At 34.1% G+C, this 21,282-nt stretch overlaps 1 protein-coding gene across 1 annotated transcript; it reads right to left on the reverse strand.

Moving 5' to 3' along the window:
- Positions 1-18,484: 18,484 nt before the first annotated feature.
- On the reverse strand, positions 18,485-19,429 carry LOC141494765 (olfactory receptor 13J1-like). The gene has a single exon (XM_074195960.1). The coding sequence runs from the start codon at positions 19,421-19,423 to the stop codon at positions 18,485-18,487; it is 939 nt and encodes a 312-aa protein (XP_074052061.1). The 5' UTR covers positions 19,424-19,429.
- Between the last annotated feature and the right edge of the window lie 1,853 nt (positions 19,430-21,282).

Consider the following 21,282-nt stretch of genomic DNA (forward strand, 5'->3'; position numbering starts at 1 on the left):
TTGCTATCTCTAAAACTGGGCTATAGGCTTCTTCCATCTCTTTGTGTTTAGAGATAAACGGTTTGCTAGCATGGGTTCCTGCCCTGAGCAGTATATGGTGACAGAACTTTCTCCAACTGTGTTTTAGTTCCATTTTCTTTGAGCCCAGCCCAACTACTCATGTTGTTATCCAATATTGAAACTCCTTTCTTTTTTTATTTAATTTTTATTAAAGATATTATTTGAGTTTTACAATCCCTCCCATCTTGCTTCCCTCCCCTCCCCCCACAGAAAACACTGTCAGTCTTTACTTTGTTTCCATATTGTACCTTGATCCAAATTGGGTGTGATGAGAGAGAAATCATATCCTTAAAGAAGAGAAGAGAAGTCTAAGAGGTGACAAGATCAGACAATAAGATATCTGTTTTTTTCTAAATTAAAGGGAATAGTCCTTGAACTTTGTTCAAACTCCACAGCTCCTTATCTGGATACAGATGGCACTATCCTTTGCAGACAGCCCCAAACTGTTCCTGATTGTTGCATGAGTGGAATGAGTGAGTCCATCAAGGTTGATCATCACCCCCATGTTGTTAGGGTATACAGTGTTTTTCTGGTTCTGCTCATCCCACTCAGCATCAGTTCATGCAAATCCCTCCAGGCTTCCCTGAAATCCCATCCCTCCTGTTTTCTAATAGAACAATACTGTTCCATGACATACATATACCATGGTTTTCTAAGCCATTCCCCAATTGAAGGACATTTGGATCTTATCTTGGTAAAGGGTGTGAGGTGTTGGTCTAATCAAAGTTTCTTCCATACTAACTTCCAATTATCCCAGCAGTTTTTATTAAGAGGGAGTTTTTATCCCAATGGCTGGACTCTTTGGGTTTATCAAACAGCAGATTACTGTAATCATCTCCTGCTCTTACACCTAGTCTATTCCACTGATCCACCACTCTATTTCTTAGCCAATACCAAACAGTTTTGATGACTGATGCTTTATAATATAATTTTAGATCAGGTAGGGCTAAGCCACTTTCTTTTGCACTTTTTTTCATTAAGCTCCTGGCAATTCTTGAATTTTTATTTCTCCATATGAATTTACTTACAATTTTTCTAACTCATTAAAGTAATTTTTTGGAATTTTGTAGGGCACTAAACAGATAGATTAGTTTTGGTAGAATTGTCATTTTTATTATATTAGCTGTACCTATCCATGAGCAGTTGATATTTGCCCAGTTATTTAAATCTGATTTAATTTGTGTGAGAAGTGTTTTATAATTGTTTTCAAAAAGATTCTGAATCTGTCTTGGCAAATAGACTCCCAAGTATTTTATATTGTCTGAGGTTACTTTGAATGGGATTTCTCTTTCTAGCTCTTCCTGCTGTATCTTGCTAGACATATATAGAAAATTGGCGGATTTATGAGGGTTTATTTTATACCCTGCAACTTTGCTAAAATTGCTAATTGTTTCCAGTAGTTTTTTGGATCATTTCTTGGGATTCTCTAGGTAGACCATCATGTCATCTGCAAAGAGTGAGAGTTTTGTCTCTTCCTTCCCAATTTTAATTCCTTCAATTTCTTTTTCTTCTCTATCCTAACAGGATATTGAATAGTAGTGGTGATAATGGGCATGCTTGTTTCACCCCTGATCTTATTGGGAATGCCTCCAGCCTCTCCCCATTGAATATAATGCTTGTTGATGGTTTCAGATAGATACTGCTAATTATTTTAAGGAACAGTCCAATTATTCCTACACTGTCTAGTGTTTTTAATAGGAATGGATGCTGTATTTTGTCAAAAGCTTTTTCAGCATCTATTGATATGATCATATGATTTCTGATGGGTTTGTTGTTGAAACTCCTTTCAACTTCCCCCTGCTTTCCTTCTTGCATCTGACTCTAACATTTTCTTCTTTTTCTTTACTCTATTTTCTTTGCTTACTGTCATATATCCTCTATTCCTATTATGTTAAATAATCACATGATTATATTTTTAGGATGAAAGACAACTAAAACAAAAAAATTGCTTAAAATCCTAATGAAAAGTTTAAGTAACAAAAGGTTATTTTAAAAAGGATGAAAAACAGTTATTTAAAATTAAAAGTGGGACTGTGGATTCTGGGAAGATGGTAGAGGTCAGAAAATTTTATGCTCTCCAGATTTCTTCACAAGCAAAATAAAATAATGCCTTAGAGTGAAATGAGAGGGCCATGGAAGAGAATGGGTGAGTTTAGAAGAGGGTAAAGATTAAGATTTAAGAGGTTATAGGGAGAGGATGAGGGAGAAATTCTTGAAAAGGGTGTGGATTAAGGAATTGGTAGTTAGAAACAAACTAGAGGAGGGGGTAGGGTTAAAAAAGAGAGGCCAAGGACAATAATGAGGAAAAATTTGATGTAGGGAAATATACAAATAATAATCAAAATTTTGAGTGGTAATAGATGAATAGATGAAATGGATTAAAATCATAATCCAACAATATGTTGTTTACAGGAAACACATTTTTTAAAAATTTGAATATTAGTTTAGCCTTTTTTAAAATTGGGATTATTTAACAGCATTGTTTCAAAGTATTATTTTTTCTTTAATTTATTTGCACATTGCTAAAATATTCTTAAGAGTAAACATAATGCCCCCTCCCCCCACAAAAACATAAAACTTCATGAGAAATAAAGTGAAAGAAAGAGGAAAAAAAACATGTGTTTCAGTCTGTGTTCTGATACCATCAGCTCTGTCTCAGGGGGAATCACACACTTTATCATATGCCCATCATAAAAGTTACTTCCATATTTTTCCAGTTGCCGTTGCTGATTGTATTTCCCTCCATCCATTCCTCTCCACTACCATCTATTATATTTTCTCTCTCCTTTCTCTCTATCCTTCTTCAAGAATGTGCTGTGGGGCATCAAATAGAGCACTGGTCCTGGGTCCAAGAGGCCCCAAGTCTACATCCCACCCCAACCACCTGGCTCCATGGTCCTGGACAGGCCACCCGATCCTACCACCTTACAAAAAAGTAAAAAAAGAAAATGTGTCATATCTGACTATCCTGTCCTATGATCTACCCTCTCCTCTATCACCTACATCCACCCTCCCCTCTCCCTGTCCCCACTTCTCTCCTTTTTCTTCTAGGTCTCTATACTCTATTGAGTGTGCATGGTGTTTCCTCTCTGAGCCATTTCTGATGAGAATGAAGACCCCACCCCCCCATTCCCCCTCATCTTCCCCTCTTACATACCATTGCAAAAGCTACATGAGATATCTTTGCCTATTCTACCTCTCCTTTCTCTTACTCCCAGTACATTTCCCTTTCACCCATTGACTCCATTTTTTACAATATATTATATATTCAAGTTCTGCTCTCTCCTGTGCCTCATCTATAAAAGCTCCTTCTACCTGCTCTGTTAAGATATAAGGTTCATATGAGTATTATCAGTATCATCTTTCCATGCAAGAATACATTCAGTTCATCATCAGATCCCTCATAATTTACCCTTCTCCTCCTCTCTCTATGCTTCACCTGAGTCCTGTACTTGAAGATCAAAATTTTTGTCCAGCTTTAGTCATTTCAACAGGAACATTTGAAATTCCCCTGTTTCACTGAAAGTCCATCTTTTCCCTTGGAAAAACATGTTCAGTTTTGCTGGGTAGTTGATTCTCAGTTGCATTCCAATCTGTTTTGCCTTCCAGATTATTATATTCCAAGTCCTATGAGCCCTTAATGTAGTTCCTGCTAAATCCTGACTAAATCCACAATATCTGAATTGTTTCCTTCTAGCTGTTTATAATATTTTCTCTTTGACTTTGAAGTTCTGGAACTTGGTTATAATATTCCTTGGGGTTGGGTTTTTTTGGATCTCTTTCTGGGGGAGATCAGTGGATTCGCTCAATTTCTATTTTACCCCATGTTTCTGCGATATCAGGGCAATTTTTCTGTAGAAATTCTTTTACAATGAAGTCAAGGGAGCGGCTAGGTGGTGCAGTGGATAAAGCACTGGCCCTGGAGTCAGGAATACCTGGGTTCAAATTTGGTCTCAAACACTTAATAATTACCTAGCTGTGTGGCCTTGGGCAAGGCACTTAACCCCATTTGCCTTGCAAAAAAAAATGAGGTCAAGACTCTTTTCCTGATCATGAATTTCAGGTAGCCCAATAATTTTTAAACTACCTTTCTGGATCTGTTTTCCAGATCAGTTGCTTTTTTCAATGAGATAGTTTACATTTTCTTCTAGTTTTTCATTCTTTTGGTATTTAATTATTGTGTCTTGATTCCTCTCAGTGTTCCCTTAGCTCCATTCTACATCTGAAAGATTTGTTTTCCTTAGAGAACTTTCTTATCTCCTTTTCCATCTGGCCAATTCTGATTTTTAAAGCATTCTTCTTCTCAATAACTTTTTTTTAGTTTTTTGCAAGGCAATGGGGTTAAGTGGCTTGCACAAGGTAGGTGCTAATTAAGTGTCTGAGGCCGGATTTGAACTCAGGTACTCCTGACTCTGGGACTGGTGCTCCATCTACTGCAACACCTGGCCATCCCTCCTCAAAAACTTTTTGAACTGTTTTATCCATTTGACCTAAACTGGTTTTTAATATTATTTTCTTCAACAATTTTTGGATGTCCTTGACTAAGTTGCTGACGTCATTTTCATGTTTCCTGCATCTCTCTCATTTCTCTTCCTAATTTTTCTCTACCTCCCTTACTTGATTTTCAAAATCATTTTTGGGCTCTGTCATAGTCTGAGCCCAGCTTCTATATTTCTGGGAGTCTTTAGATGCAGAAATGTGGACTTTCTCATCTTCAGAGTCTGTATTTTGATCCTCCATGGGACCAAAGTAATTGTCTATGGTCAATTTCCTTTTTTTTCCTGTTTACTCATTTCCCCATTCTGTGCCTGGTTGGGTGTGCTTCCTGAGATTTTGACTATTATTGGGACACCCATAAGGACCTCAGTATGTGAGACTCTGGCTGCTCCCCTGGTCTGTTGAATGGCCACAAGTTCACCCCCTCTGGAGCCCCAGACTGTGACCAGGGTCTGAATATGGGTAAAGCCCCAGAGTCCTGTCCCAGGGGCAGAAAACAGACTTTATCAGTCTCCCTCCATTCCCTTATCTTCCACGGGCTGAGTGCTCAGGGAGCAGCTGCCAGGCAGCTCCATGCTGGGCAGCTCCATAGGCCTGCTTTCGTTTCCTGGGTTCTGGGCTATGCTGAGTGCTGTGGCTATTCTGAGTCAGGTCATGCTGTCCTGCACTCAGCAGAGGTCTCCCTGCTGACCTTCCAAGTTATACTTGGTTCTCCCTGGGATGGCAGGTCAGGAAACTACTTCTGCTACCAGGAACCAGCACTGTCAGGGACCTATGTGCCCTGGGGCTGTTCCAAGAAGGCTGAAGCTTCTTCCCTCTGGTGCACTGCCTCACATCCAACTCTGTGGAACAGAGCCTTCCCACTTTTTCCCAGGTTACCTTGGGCTGGAGGATTGTCTCACTGGATCTTTCTGTGGGTTCTGTCTCTCAAAAATTTAGTTAGACTCATAATTTTAAGGTTTTTGAAATTATATTATAATAAATCATACTATAGATAATGAAGCAATAGTACTGCTTAGCTTATATACATGATGCCATTCCATCTAAAATTTTAAAAGAAAATTAAATGATGTATGACGTAAGAATGCTTATGGCTCTTGAGAACTGTACTTCTATCAAGACAAGTGAAAGGAGTATACTTTGATAGAAGGTGTGGGTGCAAGAGAGGTATAAAACAACTAATTCATAAAAAGAGGATTATACCAGAAAAAGAAGGCATTAGAGGATAAATAACAGCATATTGTGATTGACAGGGGACCTATTACAGTAATGGGAAATAAAGGATAGGAGCAATGAGCAAATTTTACTCTCAACAGATTTGATTCAAAACAGGAATAGCATATATTCCCAAATGTATTGAGAAGTTTTTCCTACCCTATGGGGAAGTAAGGGGGAGGGGAAAAAAGGAGAAGATGAGGCTGATAGAAGAGAAGGGATAAATAAAAGTGAAAGTAAAGTGAAAGTAAAAGCAAAAGCAAAAAAATTATGGGAAAAGGTTAGAGGAATTATAGAAGGAGGCAGATTGAGAGATGCAGTCTTTAGAAGCAAAACATTGGTGAGGAGGGATAAGGGAAAAGGAGAGATAAAAGTATAAAGTGGAGGAAGATAGGATGGACAGAAATGCAGAATTAATACTATTAACTGAGAATGTGAGTGGAATGAACTTTCCATAAAATAAAAGTGGATAGCTGATGGGATTTAAAACCAGAACAAGAAACCTGTGAAGGAGAGAGATATATACACACAGGTAAAAAGAGCAGAGTATATTATGCTTCAGCTGAAGTAAAAAAATGGGGTAGAAATCCTAATCTCCTACAAAGCAAAAGCAAAAATCTAATTAAAGTTAATAATGAAGGAGATAGACATTGTAAAACTAAAGCTAATTAATGGATGTATTTGTGAAATTTTGTGAAATAATCTTTATAGGGTGCATCAACAGGAGAATAACTAATAAGTTATGGTATATGAATTTATGAAATATTACTGTTCTATATAAAATCATGAAAATCTGGATTTCAGAAAAACTACAGTGACTTACATGAACTGATGCTGAATGAAGTGAGCAGAATCAGGAGAACATTGCACAAATTAAGAGCAACATTGTGAGATGATCAACTTTAATAGAAACTACTTCTCTCAGTAGTTCAGTGATCAAGAACATTCCAGAAAGACCTATTAAGGAAAATCCCTTCCACATTCAGAGAAGAACATTCTGACAGAAGAACAAAGTATATTATGTCCACTTTTTAATTAAAGTGTAATTTGAAAATAAATTTTAAAAAAGAAAAGAAAATACTCAGAACCAAACTCCCCCCCCAAAAAAACCCCCAAAGCAAAAACAGATTAGGCCAAATAATCAAAAAAGATACAAAAAGTCAATGCAGATAAGGATGCTCTCGTTTTTAAATTTATTTTTTCAATTATATTTAAAGATAGTCTTAAATATTCATTGTAAAGTTCCCCCCTGCCCGAATAGCAAATAATCTGACATAGGTTATACATGTACAATTGTGTTATACATATTTTTATATTAGTCACACTATAAAAAGGGGAAAACTTTGAGAAGGAAAAAGTACAAATAAAGTTAAGAAGTAAAAATAGCCTGCTTTAATTTGCATTCATGTATTAAATAGTTCTTACTTTGAATTGGGATGACATTTTTCATCACAAGTCTCTCAGAAATGTCTTTGCTTGTATTACTGAGAAGAGTTGAGTCTATCATAGTTGATCATTGCACAATGTTGCTCTAAGAATTAAATTGATCTCCTGGTTCTGCTCATTTCACTCAGCATCAATTCAAGCAAGTCTTTCCAGATTTTTCTGAAATCTGCCTGCTCATTGTTTCTTATAGAGTAAAAATATTCCATTATATTGATAAAACACTATTTGTTCAGCCTCCCCAACTGTTAGGCAACCCTTAGTTTTCAATTCTTTACCACTACAAGAAGAGTCGCTATGAATACTCTTGTACATGTAGATCTTTTTTTGTGATCTCTTTGAGCTATGAACCTATTAGTGTTATTACTGGATCAAAGGGTTATACAGTCTTTAAGGACCTTTAGACATAGTTTCAAATTAACTCTCCAGAATGATTGGATCAGTTCACAACACTACCAATAGTCCATTATTGTTCTAGTTTCCCCACCTTTCTTCCTTCTATTTTCTATTATATTAGCCAATCTGATAGTTGTGAGGCAATGCCTCAGTTGCTTTAATTTGAATTACTCTAATTAATAGTAACAGAATATTTTTTTCATAGGGCTCCAGAGAGCTTTAATTTCTTCACCTGTAAACTGCCTGTTTGTATCCTTTGACAATTTATCAGTTGCAGAAAGATGTTTATTCTTATAAATTTGACCCAGTTCATTTATTTTAGAAATGAGGCCTTTAGGAGAATCATGGCTATAAAAACTGTTTCCCAGTTTTCTGCATTTTTTCTAATATTGGCTGTATTGGTTTTGTTTGTGCAAAAACTTTTCAATTTAATGTAATTGAATGTATTATTTTGCATTTCATAATGTTCTTTATCTTTTCTTTAATCGTAAATTCTCCTTCTCTACATAAATCTGACAGGTAAATAATTTTATGCTCTCTTCTAATTTGCTTAGGGTATCACCCTTCATATCCAAATCTTGTACCTATTTTGACCTTACTTTTATATAGGGTGTGAAATGTTCTATGCTTAAGTTGTGGCCTACTATTTTCCAGTTTTTCAAGTAGTTTTTGTCAAATTGTGAGTTGTTTTACCAGAAACTGGAGTCAGAGGATGTAACAGATTTACAACTGTGCCTTATGTACTTAATCTTTTCCACTGATCCTCCACTCTATTTCTTAACCAGTACTAAAGAGTTTGCTGCTTTTTAATTTTTTTATTTTTAAGAGGAAAGTGAATAATTTTTTATTACAATTAAGTTTTATTTTGTTGCCAAGATTAGGAAAAACAATTTCTTGTATAATGGCCTCATGCCACAATTATATAGAGAAATTGTCAAATTTATAAGATTGTGAATTATCCTTCAATTGTTAAATGATCAAAGGATATGAACAGTGATAACTGGTCCTTTATAATATAATTTTAGATCTGGTTCAGCTAGGCCACCATCCTTTGCATTTTTTTCATTAACTCCTTTGATATTCTTGGTTATTTTCCTTCCAGATAAATTTTACCTTTCTCCCAGCTCTAAAAATAATTTTTGAGTCATTTGATTGATATAGTACTAAATAGAGTAGTTTAAGTAAAATTTTTATTTTTATTACATTAGATAGGTCTACCCATGAACAACTGATATTTTCCCAGTTGTTTAGATCTGATTTTGTTTGTGTGAAAAGCATTTTGTAATATTTTCATATAGTACCTGGGCAGGTAGATTCCCAAATACTTTATGTCTATAATTGTTTAGAATGGAATTTCTCTTTTTTTCTTACTTCTGGGCTTTGTTGGTAATGTATAAAATAAATACACCATAACTTTGCTAAAGTTAATTATTTCAAGTAGATTTTCACAGATTTCTCTAGGATTCTCTAAGTATACCAATATATCATCACTTTTGTTTCCTCATTGCGTGTTCTAATTTCTTCAATTTATGTTTCTTATCTTATTACTAAAGTCAATATTTCTAGTACATTACTGAATAATTGTGATGTAACAGGCATGCTTGTACCCCCTGCCCCTGACCTTATTGGGAAGGGTTCTAGCTTATTCTCATTGCTTATGATGCTGGCTGATTGTTTTAGATAGATAATACTTATCATTTTAAGGAAAAATCTATTTACTTCTATGTTATCTGGTGTTTTTATAAAAAACTTTTTTTGTCAAAAGCTTTTTCAGCATCTATTGAGATAATCATATGATTTCTAATAGTTTTATTGTTGATATTGTCAATTATTATGATAGTTTTGCTATTATTGAACAGGTCCTGCATTCCTCACATAAATCTCACCTGGTCATAGTGTATAGTCCCGGTGATATCTTGCTGTACTCTTTTTGCTAATATTTTATTTAAAATTTTTGCATCAATAGTTACTTGGGATATTGGACTATAAGCTTCTTTGTTTTGACACTTCCTGTCTTAGATATTAGCACTATATTGGTGTCATAAATAGAATTTGTAGGATTCCTTCATCTATTTGTCCAAAATAACTGATATGGTAGTGGAATTAATTATTCTTTAACTGTTTAGTGGAAGTCATTTGTGAGTCCATCTGACCCTGGAGATTTTTTTTTTCTTAAGGAGTTCTTTGATGACTTATTCAATTTCCTTTTCTGAAATGGGATTATTTAAGTATTTTATTCCTCTTCTGCTAATCTGGGCAATTTATATTTTTGTACATATTCTTCCATTTTATTTAGATCATCAAATTTATTGGCATATAATTTGGCAAAATAGCTCCAAACTATTCCTTTAATTTCCTCTTCATTTTTGGTGGATTTACCCTTTCCATTTTTGATACTTGTTCTTTCTTTTTTTAAAATCTAATTAACCAAAGGTTTATCTCTTTCGTTTGATTTTTCATAAAACCAATTCATAGTTTTATTTATTATTCAAGTTTTCTAAACTTTCAATTTTATTAATTTCTATGATATTTTGGATTTCTAATTTGCTTTTTTGGAATTTTTAATTTGTTCTTTTAGAGAAAATTTTGAAATATAAAATTTTTCATAAGAACTATTTTGGTTGCATCTTAGAAGTTTTGATATGCTATCTCATTATTATCATTCTCTTGGATGAAATTGTTGATTGTTTATATGATTTGTTTTTGACCCACTCATTCTGTAGGATTATTTCATTTCCAATTAATTTAGTTTCTCTTTCCCTGGTTCTTTCTTACATATAGTTTTTTATTGATTCTTGATCTCTGGAGGATACAATTAATGTTTCTGCCTTTTTGCATCTAATTTTGAGATTTTGTGCCCTATTACATTGTCAATTTTTTACATATATATCATGTACCATGTAGAAAAGGTATATTTCATTCTATCTATTCCCTTTCTAGGAGAAATAGGATAAACTTCTAAACCCAGTTAGGAAAGTATTTCATTCCCTTTTTTGAGTCACATCAACAGATCTGTGTGCATGATTCAATCAATTATCAGACTTTCCCTTTTCTTTTACTATAATAGGTCCTTTGTGCTTCTTCCCATGAAATAATTTATTCTCTTCAGCCTCTCCCTTCGTTTCCCAGCACAGTCCATTTTTTTCTGCCTGAATTATTTTATAGCTAATACCCACATTCTCTATTGCTTTCAACTGTATTACAAGTACAATTCTTAAGTCACCAGTATCATCACAGTATTATCAAATAATTGAAATATAATACTCAAGAGTTATAAGTATCTTTCTGTGTAGGGATGTAAATAGTTTAGTTTTATTGAATAATTTTCTGTTAACCCTTTTGTGCATCTCTTAAGTCTTATATTTGAAGATCAGATTTTCTGTTCAATTCAGGTCTTTTTAATCAGGTAAGTTTGAAAGTCCTCTATTTGTTGAAAATCCATCCTTTTCCCCTGAAAGAATATGCTGAATCTTACAGGTTAGTTGATTCTTGGTTGTAATCCAAGTTCCCTTGTTCTCTGAAATATCATATTTGAAGTCCTCTTATCCTTTAATGTTAAAGTTGCTAAAACCTGAATAATCCTCGCTGTGATCCCTTGGTATTTGAGTTGTTGTTGCTGTTGTTGTGTTTTGTTTTTTTTTACTGCTCAAGTTATTTTCTCCTTTGCTGACAGTACTGAAATTTGGTTAAAATATTCCATGGAATCTTTATTTTGGTGGGGTGGGAGATGGGTGGATGCTTTCAAGGAATATTTCAGCCTCATCTAGGATATTAGGACAGATTTACTTGATGATTTTCTGAGAGTTATTATCCAGACACTTTTTTTATCATGGCATTTTTTTTGCTAGGCAATGGCATTAAGTAACTTGGCCAAGGTCACACAGCTAATTCAGTGTCTAAGGCTGAACTTGAACTCAACAACTCCCAGGTCAGTCCTCTATTCACTCTACACCCAGATTCCCCTATCATGCCTTTTCATGAGTTACCTCTTCTTGATTTATTTTCCAGGCTGGTCATTTTTCCTAAGAGGTACTTTACTGTTTTTTTCGGTCTCTTGGTCTTGCTTTGAACAATTCCTGATGTCTCAGAGAGTCATTTGTTTCCATAAACCCAATTCTAATCCTTAAGGATTATTTTCTTTAGCTAGTTTTTGTATCTCAAATAACACTTAAATTGGGTATAGAAATCTATCTTAGCTACAGGAAAGTAGGAGGGGAAGAAGATAAACAAATGGGGGTGATAAAAGGAGGACAGATGGGGGAGGGTAATCAGAAGCAAAACACCATTGAGGAGGGACAGGGTGAAAGGAGAGTGAGAATAGAACAAATGGGAATTAAATGGAGGGGAAATACAGTCAGGAATATTAACTGTGAAAAAATTTTGAAGCAAACTTCTCTTTATAAAGGCATCATATCTCAAACACAGGAAACTGAATCAAATTTGTAAAAATGAGAGCCTTTCCTGACCGATAAATACTACAAAGATATGACCAGTTTTCCGGTGAAATAAAACTAACCATTGATATATGAAAAAATGCTCAAATTCACTATTAGGGGAAAAAATTCAAATTAATACTGAGGAACTACTTCAAATTTCTTAAATTTGTGAATTGGACAGAAAAGGAAAGTGACAATTATTTCAGTAAAGGTGAAAAAAATCAGACACTAATACATTATTTTCTGGATTTGTGAATTAATTCAACCACTCTCTAGTACAATTTGGAACTATGTTCAAAAAGTTGTGAAGTCATGCATATTTTTTGACTTACAATAACATTACTAGGTCTGTATCCCAAAAGAGATAAAAAATCAAAAAGGAAAACAATCTATATGTACAAAAATGTATAGTAGTTCTTTTCTTGTGGTGAAGGTTTGGAAATTGAGGGAATGTCCATAAATTGGAAAATAGTTGAACAAATTGTAGTATGGGGTTTTGACGGAATACTATTCTGGCATAAGAGATAATGAGAAGTATGCTCTTAGAAAAAGCTAGACTTACATGAATGATGCAGTGAAATGTACTCTATACAAAGGAGAAGCAATATTGTAAGATGACAGACTGTGAATGACTTAACTATCCTTGATACAATGATTCAAGACAACTCTGAAAGACTTATGAAGAAAAATACTACTCATGCCCAGAGAAAGAACTGATGGTCTGAATATAGACTGAAGCAAAGTTTTTTACTTTTTTCTTTTTGAGATTTTTTTGTTCTATATTTCACATGACTATCCTAGAAATGTTTTGCACCACTACACAGGTTATCATAAATCAAATTGCTTGATTCTCAATGGAGAGGAGGAGAGGAAGGGAGAAAGAAAACTTTAGAACTAAATTGTTAAAAATGAATGTTAAAAACTTTCAACATTTATCTGAAGAAAAGTAAGATACTAAATTAACTTTAATTTTTTTAAATTAAACATAAAATTCAAAAGGATCAATTTGGGAGGGGAAGACCCTCAGAGTTTCTGACCAGAGCAGTAAATAAATGCTATTAACACTCATTATGACCCATCAAAAACCCAAATAATGAACCAGAGAGGCTTAAACTGGGACCTATTATTTGCCAATCAATGAAAATCAGAGTGATTTTGGTTTAAAAGCATAGTCAAGTAACTCCAATAGAATAACAATGAATTTTTTCAAAGTTTGTTTTTTCATGAGCTATATTTCACTAAATCATAAATTTTAAAAAGGGAGAAACCATTGAGAATCAGCTAAGAAACTAATTCAGATGGGCAATAGAATAAGGAAAGCAGCAGGTTAAAAAATAAATCCACAAAATCATCAACATTTTAACATATTGCTAACAAAATGAACAGAAGGAAAGAAAAATATCATTGAAAGTACTTTGAAACATTTTACCTAGACAATGAGAAAATGAACCAATGAAAACACATGTAATGTACCAAGCCAGACACTGTTAAATTCTGGGAGTGAAATATTAAAAGGAATATAATCTCTGTTTTATTCTAAAACGTTAAATAAAACAGATTATCTATCTGTCTGTCGGTCTATCTTTCTTCCATTCATCCATCTATTCATCTATCTGATGGAGTTTTGGGTTTGAGGAGGAGTGAAGAATTCACAGACTTAATGACCCAGAGATATAAGGGACATATAAGTTGATTACACTTCTCCAAGCAGGCTGAGATCCAAGAAAGACCTAGCCACTTGTGGGAGAGCATGAAGAAATTTTTAAAGCGAAAGGCAATCAAGTGGGGTGAACTGGGAGGTACTGGGAAAGATTCAGGGAGGGCTAAGGAGATGCTAGTTCTATGCCTTCTGTACAAGTGTAGTTTAGGGAACCATGTCAGAAATAGTCAAGGACAGATAGCTTAATCCTTGGGCAATATTTTGTTAAGTCAACATTCTTTGTGTGCTTCAGTTTCCCTTCCAGGGCCAGGTGGTTCTGGTACCTGTCTGGGGCAAGATAGCTTTGACATGATATATAGGAATATTTATAGCATATATGGTATATTATGTAGGGGAAAACTCATGACCAGATATAACGTATATGAGATGTTAGTGATCCAAGGATGGCACAGAGAGGCACAAAACAATAAGCTTTCCCCAGAGATGATACAAAAACAAACATTTCTTCAAGTTATACCAAATGGACTTTTTTGGTAGGTAGAAAGTTAGCACAGGAAGGCTCAAGTTAACTAATTTGCTCTCTGCCTAATATTTCTTCTGCCTCACAACCATTTGGGAATGATTTCCAGAGAGGAGTGTCTTGGTCTGGGAAACCACAAGAATAATAAGTAGAGTCATAGAGTAAGTGATTAATCTGCCTTTTCTGGGAATGATACAGTGCTTCTGGTATTATACCAAATATCAATGAAAAGAGACTTTATACTTGCTTTGCCCCATTCTCATTGGGAAATCTTTCAGTGTTCCCTCATTAAGTGTACTACTACTCTTGATCTTATATAAATGCTTTTGATCGTACTAAAAAAATGGTCTACTGAAACTTACACATTTTTTAGGATTATTAAATAATTTGTTCTATTTTTTTAATATAGTATTTTTTCTAAAGATATGATCATGTGTGTGTAAATTTATTTGATTGGTTATGCTGAATACTTCCCTGAATTTGAATCATTCTTATATCTTTGGTATAGGTCAAACGTAATCATAATTATATACTCAAACATCCACATCAACACACACGTATGCATATACATATTCATATTTATATAAAGAAACATATATATATACATTTATAATGTTGTCTCTAACATCTTATTTGTTTTGAATTAAAAGACATTAGTGAAATTAGCATGTAATTTTCTTTTATTTTTGTTCTTCCTAATTTGTGCATAATGAACCTATTTGTCTTATAAAAGGAATTTTATAAAATGTCTTCTTTCTTAATTTCTCAATGTTAAATACACTTCAAATATTTAAGAGAAATCAGATGTAAATCTATCTGGAAAAGTTACTTTTCAAATTTTGATAGTTTATTTAGGACTTGTTCAACTTTTTTTTTTGCTGAATATGAGTTTTTTATGTTATTTTTGATTTCTATTCCTTTTTTGTGGTTCATTTAAGCATTTTTATAGAAAATTATCTATTTCCTCTAAATTTGCAGTTAATATGATTTAGAAATTGTTCTGATAACCACATTAATTAACTTTCAATTTATTATGAATTTCACCTGAATCTTATTTGAGTTTGGTTTATTTTAAAAATAAATCAGCTTATGTATTATTTCATAGGTAGGCAATATATGCATTGGATTCATCAACATATGTGACAAAGACTCATTGCTTGCCTATGATTTATCTATTTCAATAGTACTTTGATTTTATCTGTTTTATATATTTTTATTTTAAATTTTTTATTACTCCTGAACTATTCAAGCTTTTAAAAATATCTTAGGGTGGTCATGTTTAATTTTTAGTTTTACAATTACATATAGCTCATTTTTTCTTTTTTTGATTTTCTAAATATTTTATCAGGGAGATAAACTTTCTTGACAGGACTGCATTAGTTTTATGCCTTGAATTTTATCATTTTGCTTTATTTTTATCATTCTCTTTAAGTACAGTAATTATCTCTATGTTTTATTTGATTTATTTATCTTTTAAAATGCCACCTTTTTATATTTATTTAGGTCAGCATATTATATTTGTTTCCACTTCAATCTTTATTTTAAAATTTTATCATTTATTTTTTAATATTCTTTTCTTCTTAAATTTTGAGTTCCAAATTCTATCCCTCTCACACCCTCTCTTGCTCAATGAAAAGATAATCAATATGATAACAATTGTACATGTGATATCATGTAAAATACATTGAAACATAATTTTCTCAGATTTTACAAAAAGCAAGCAAAACAAAATGAGATAATTCTTCAATTCACAGTTGGCAGAATATCAGGTCTCTTTCTTTTTCATTTATCAATTGGGGAATGGTCCTTATTTTTACAAATTTGATTCAGTTTCAATATATGTTAGAGAAATTAACTCTTTTGTTTAGTTTTTTTTTTTTTTTTTTTGCTAGGCAATGGGGTTAAGTGGTTTGTCTAAGGCCACATGGCTAGGTAATTATCAAGTGTCTGAGACTGGATTTGAATGCAGTTACTCCTGACTCCAGGGCTGGTGTTTTATCCACTAAGCCACCTAGCCGCCCCAAGAAATTAATTCTTTATGGTAAACTTGGGGGGGAAATGGAGGAGATAGGTAGGGATATGTCAAATGTGAGTTTAGAGATCATTGTGGGATAAAAAGCACAGTGAAAGAATTTTAATGTGAAACAACATGGTAAAACCTTGACATGAAGGCTTTTGATATAACCCAGATATTAATAACTGGATACTCCAGTTGCATTAATTCAAGTGGATCAGTTATTTTAAGAGATGCAGATATAATGAACATTGTACCATGACTTATTTTGAGCTGTTCTTTAAAGAAAGAGGAAAGAAAAAAAACACATAATACTAGTTTTGGAGGGAGAGGATCTACATTCAAATCTTGTCTTTATTACATATTTTCTTTGAGACCTCAGGCAAGTCATAATACTCTCTGGGTCTTAGTCTCTCATTTATCAAGTGAGAAGGTTGGACAATATGACTTTTAATTTTTTAAAATAGCCTTTCATTTTAATTATGTAGTATATAATTTAATGTAGTATATAATTTAATAAATGTAATTTAATAAATAAATTTAAATAAATAAATTTAATAAATAAATGTAGTATATAATTTAATTATGTAGTATATAACATTTAATCCAAAAAACAAACTTCTGTCTCTTTTCAGAGACTACACTTTCAAGGGCTTGTCTGATAAGGACTTTATTTATATCATACCATTAAGAAACAAAGTATCAGCTGAAGAATTTCCCAATCCTGTTTCCTAATTTCCCCTTCCTCTTGAGTACCTGTATATTTCTTTCTATCCTCATGTTTTATCAGTTATCTCTATGTTGAAACCATCAACATGAAATATGGCTTTCTCCAAGTGGGTCAGTCTTGTTATATGAAAGGTGGTTGGGGGGGAGAGAGAGTGAGGAAGAGAGAGAGAGAGAAGGAGATGGCATTAGAAAGTAAACATCACTATCATATTTCTAATTTTTATCTTGAAATTCCATTTTTATCCATGCATATAGCTTTTTCTCTTGAATTACAAGGTATTGTCAAAATTGTTGCATCTTTCCCATGATATTCATATATCTTTGTGTTTGTATGGAACATTAAAAACATTTATTGCTTTATTTGATTTATGTTATAATCAGTGTGTTCTTTACCTTGTTTGAGGTTTTTGTTGTCTGTTGTAGGATGCAATTTTCCATAGAATTATATTCATGTCTGTTAACTCTCAGAACAAAATGCCTAGACAAAAAAGCCACCTACCTCATTGTTTACTATATGTCACCTAAGGTAAGTCATTTAACCTCTATGGGCTTCTGTTTTAACTGTAAAAGAAGAGGTTTGAACCAATTGAACTCTATGGTCCCATCCAGTTCTATAACTTTATCAACAACATTATTGCTTTCTAGAAAAAAAAATTTATGAAAGAATATGAGGAAATTGTTCATGAATGCAAATTGGGTAAGGAAATTATTGGGGGGAAAATCTTGTGATATTTTTAGCATACTGGAGAAGGTTCAGTTAGTAAAGATGGTTCAGCTGAAAGAGAAAATATTAAATTTTAGCAGTTGAAATGATTTTCTTTCTGCTAATTAAGGTATAAGATTGCCTAGAAGTGGTGTGACTTCCTATTCAGTGGCAAAGTGTGGAGAAAACACAATGAATATAGCTTTCTAGCCATAAGCCTTGTATTCAATACCTAGCTCTGCTACTTACCAGTCATGTACAGTTATGTCACTTCAACTTTCTTAACCTCATTTTTTGGCATATCTGAAATAAGGAGGTTGAATTATCTGGTCTCAATGCTTCCCTTCAATTCTAAACACTATGATCCTAGGTAGCAGCACATAAGAGTTTTAGCATAACCTAGACTTCCCACATGAAATGATGAAATTTATTACAAGATAATCATGTAAATTCAAAATGTTAAGCTGGTGTGTTTTATGCAAGTATCACTAGTTTAAACAAATAAAGGTGTTTATTGCCATATAAGAGTTGTTACAGAATCAGGAATACAGAGGATTAGCTTCAAGAGAACACACTGACTTTGTAAACTTGTGTAGGTCACTTAATCTCTTCATTTTCAAGGGAACTCTCTAAGCCTATAAATTTCAAAGAAGGCACTGACTTGCAAAGATAGAGGGAGTTTAGTTTTCTTATGTGGAATTTTCCTTTATCAGTGAAATAGCAGGTCCAGTTCATACTCTTAAACTTATTTATACAAGGATTCTTACTTATTTGACCAGTCATTTAGTCATCAGAATTTTCAAAAGGAAATTCACTTTGAGAAGTAACTTTTCTTCAGTACTTTCTTGACAGCTTCTTTCACCTCTTTGTTCCTTAAACTGTAGATGATGGGATTCAACATAGGGGTCACCACAGCATACAAAACAGTAAATAATTCATCAGACATTTGAGCTTCTTTGTTCTTGGGTTTCATGTACATGAAAATAATGGTCCCATAGAATATAATCACCACAGTTAAGTGGGCTGTACAGGTGGAAATGGCTTTGTGTCTCCCCTCTGCTGATTTCATCCTCAGAATGGTAGAGAGGATGAAAATATAAGATATAAAAATTAAAATCACTGGAATGGGCAGGAGAATTATACTGCCCACCAGCATGATAATTTCATTGATAGAGGTATCAACACATATGAGCTTCAAGACCGCCAAGATTTCACATGTGAAATGGCTGATCACATTGTGACCACAGAAAGGCATCTGCATTGCAATTACTGTCTCCATAATGGATTTCAGAAAAGATAAGATCCAAGAGAAAGCAGCCATCCCTAGACACACTGTCTTATTCATTATGATAGGGTACCTCAAAGGGTAGCATATTGCAACATATCGGTCATATGCCATCATGGCCAGGAGAATACATTCTGTTGATCCCGTGGAAAGGGAGAGGCACATTTGCACAGAACAACCAATGAAAGAAATTGTTTTTTTTTTAGAGAGGAAGTTCACCAGCATTAAGGGGATAAAGGATGATGTATAACAGATGTCCAAGAAGGATAGGTTACTGAGGAAGAAGTACATGGGAGTGTGGAGATGAGAATCCAGTATGCTGATGGCAATGATAATTCCGTTACCCACAAGGGTGATAAAATACATTGCCAGACACAGGAAAAACAGGAGGATCTCCAATCTAGGGTAGCTGGAAAATCCTTTCAGAAAGAATTCTATGACAATGGTGTCATTGACTGATTCCATTTCATTGTCCCCCTCTCACCTGCAGAGATTTGAAGAAAGATACAATTTACTATGTTTTTGTTTTTAATGCCAGGAAATATTGGTGGAATTGTTGAGATTGTCCTAGCATCTCTGTTCTGACTGTTGTCTGTATTCTCAGATCTGATACATACATACATTTTCACAACCCCTTAATTTTGCAAATCCCCATATGGAAAAGTTAGAAAGGGAAAGTTAGTAGAGGAAGAAAAAGACTGCCCACTGGTCCACTGCTCTTGCATTATCCTCAGTCTTTGCAGGGAATTGGAGGATCAGAGCATTTAGAATAAGAGAGAAGAGGTTCATTATTAACAGAGGAGGAGGAAAGGATGGGCATGTGATACACTGATGACTAGAGATTATGGGTTAAGTTTTCATTATCTGCACCCTTAAAGTGGAGAATGAAAGTGGGGATCAAGGAAAGGGAATATTAGGTTATACTTTCTTATGGATTCTTTTGCTTTTCCTATATGGGGAAACTTCCCACCTTAGTTTCAGAGATTTAGTGTTGGAAAAGATCTTAGAAGTCATCTTGTCCAATTACTTCATTTTACAGATAATCAAATTGAATTTAAGAGAAGGTAAGTTATCTGCCTGAGAACAAACAGGTAGCAAGTGTCATAGTAAGTTTTTAAATCCTGGTTTTCTGTCTTCAAATCTATTACTCTTTTCATTCTAGTTCTCAAACTTTCATGTTGGTGATTTTCTTAATGAGTGTGTTTGTATGTGTGTGTTGTGTGTGTGTGTGTGTGTGTGTGTGTGATAGACCTCTTTGGCATCCAGTGAATGTTGTGAGCCTCTTCTCAGAAATATTTAATGAAGATTCCTTTCCCCACCACTGAATATGGGAAAGGGGGGGGATAGGAAAGGACCCTCTAATAACCTTAGAGGGAAGGGTTCAATGAACACAGAGAAGCAAGATAAAGAAGAAGGGCTACCCCAGAGTGGGTTAAACACATGGGACTCTGGCCAGATTCAGAAGAAGAAGGAGGAAGGAGGTTAGACAATTAGAATCTTGGTACCTTAACTCAGGGGGAGGGAAGACAGACATGGGTATACACTTTGATGGGTGGGTGAAGCAGGGTAAAATCTCCTTTCTAGATCCTAGAGGTTTCAAGCCAAGTCTCTGATCCTGCTGTGCTATGCTTGTCCTTTTTTTTCTGCTTTTATTTGGAGGTTTTTGAGGGATATATGGTTAGGGTGTATGTGGGAGATTAAAGAGTGCCAAGTCAAGGGACTAGAGTGAGGAAAGAGGGCACATAATAGTTAAATTAATGTAGGTGTCTTTTTGGAATGAAGATTTATTTCAGAATTCTTTACATAAAATGGAATTTGCATAACTGTTGCAGAACTGTTAGTATACTAGCACACACACACACATATATCTATTTTCATACATGTCTATCCACATATCTGTCATCCATCCATCCATCCATCCATACTATTTATCCATCTATCTAATCTATGTCACAGTCTCTAGCTCCAGAACCTCTGCCATTGACCAAAGCTTGATTAGGATAGCGCTGAAAGTTTGATTTGAGGAAAGACAAATGAACAGAGATGAATTATTTTAGAAGGCGGTCACATATTTAGGAAGACATTAATCTGTCTATTGATGTCTCCAATTATGAGGAAAAGAATAGGGTTGAGTGGAAGATTGTGATCCAAGCACTGAACTCTTTGAAAAAACAAAGAAGAGAAAAAGAGATAAAGGAAAAGAGAAAGAGTAAAAGAAAAAGAGAAAGTGTAAGACCTTTGCTTCAAATTTCATCTCATACAGCAAGAGCAAGATATTCCACTTCTCTTAGCCTCAGTCCCCTCATCTGTAAAAATGGGATAAT

Source organism: Macrotis lagotis, chromosome 8, assembly GCF_037893015.1.
Source record: "Macrotis lagotis isolate mMagLag1 chromosome 8, bilby.v1.9.chrom.fasta, whole genome shotgun sequence".
In the NCBI taxonomy this organism is placed as follows: Eukaryota; Metazoa; Chordata; class Mammalia; order Peramelemorphia; family Peramelidae; genus Macrotis; species Macrotis lagotis.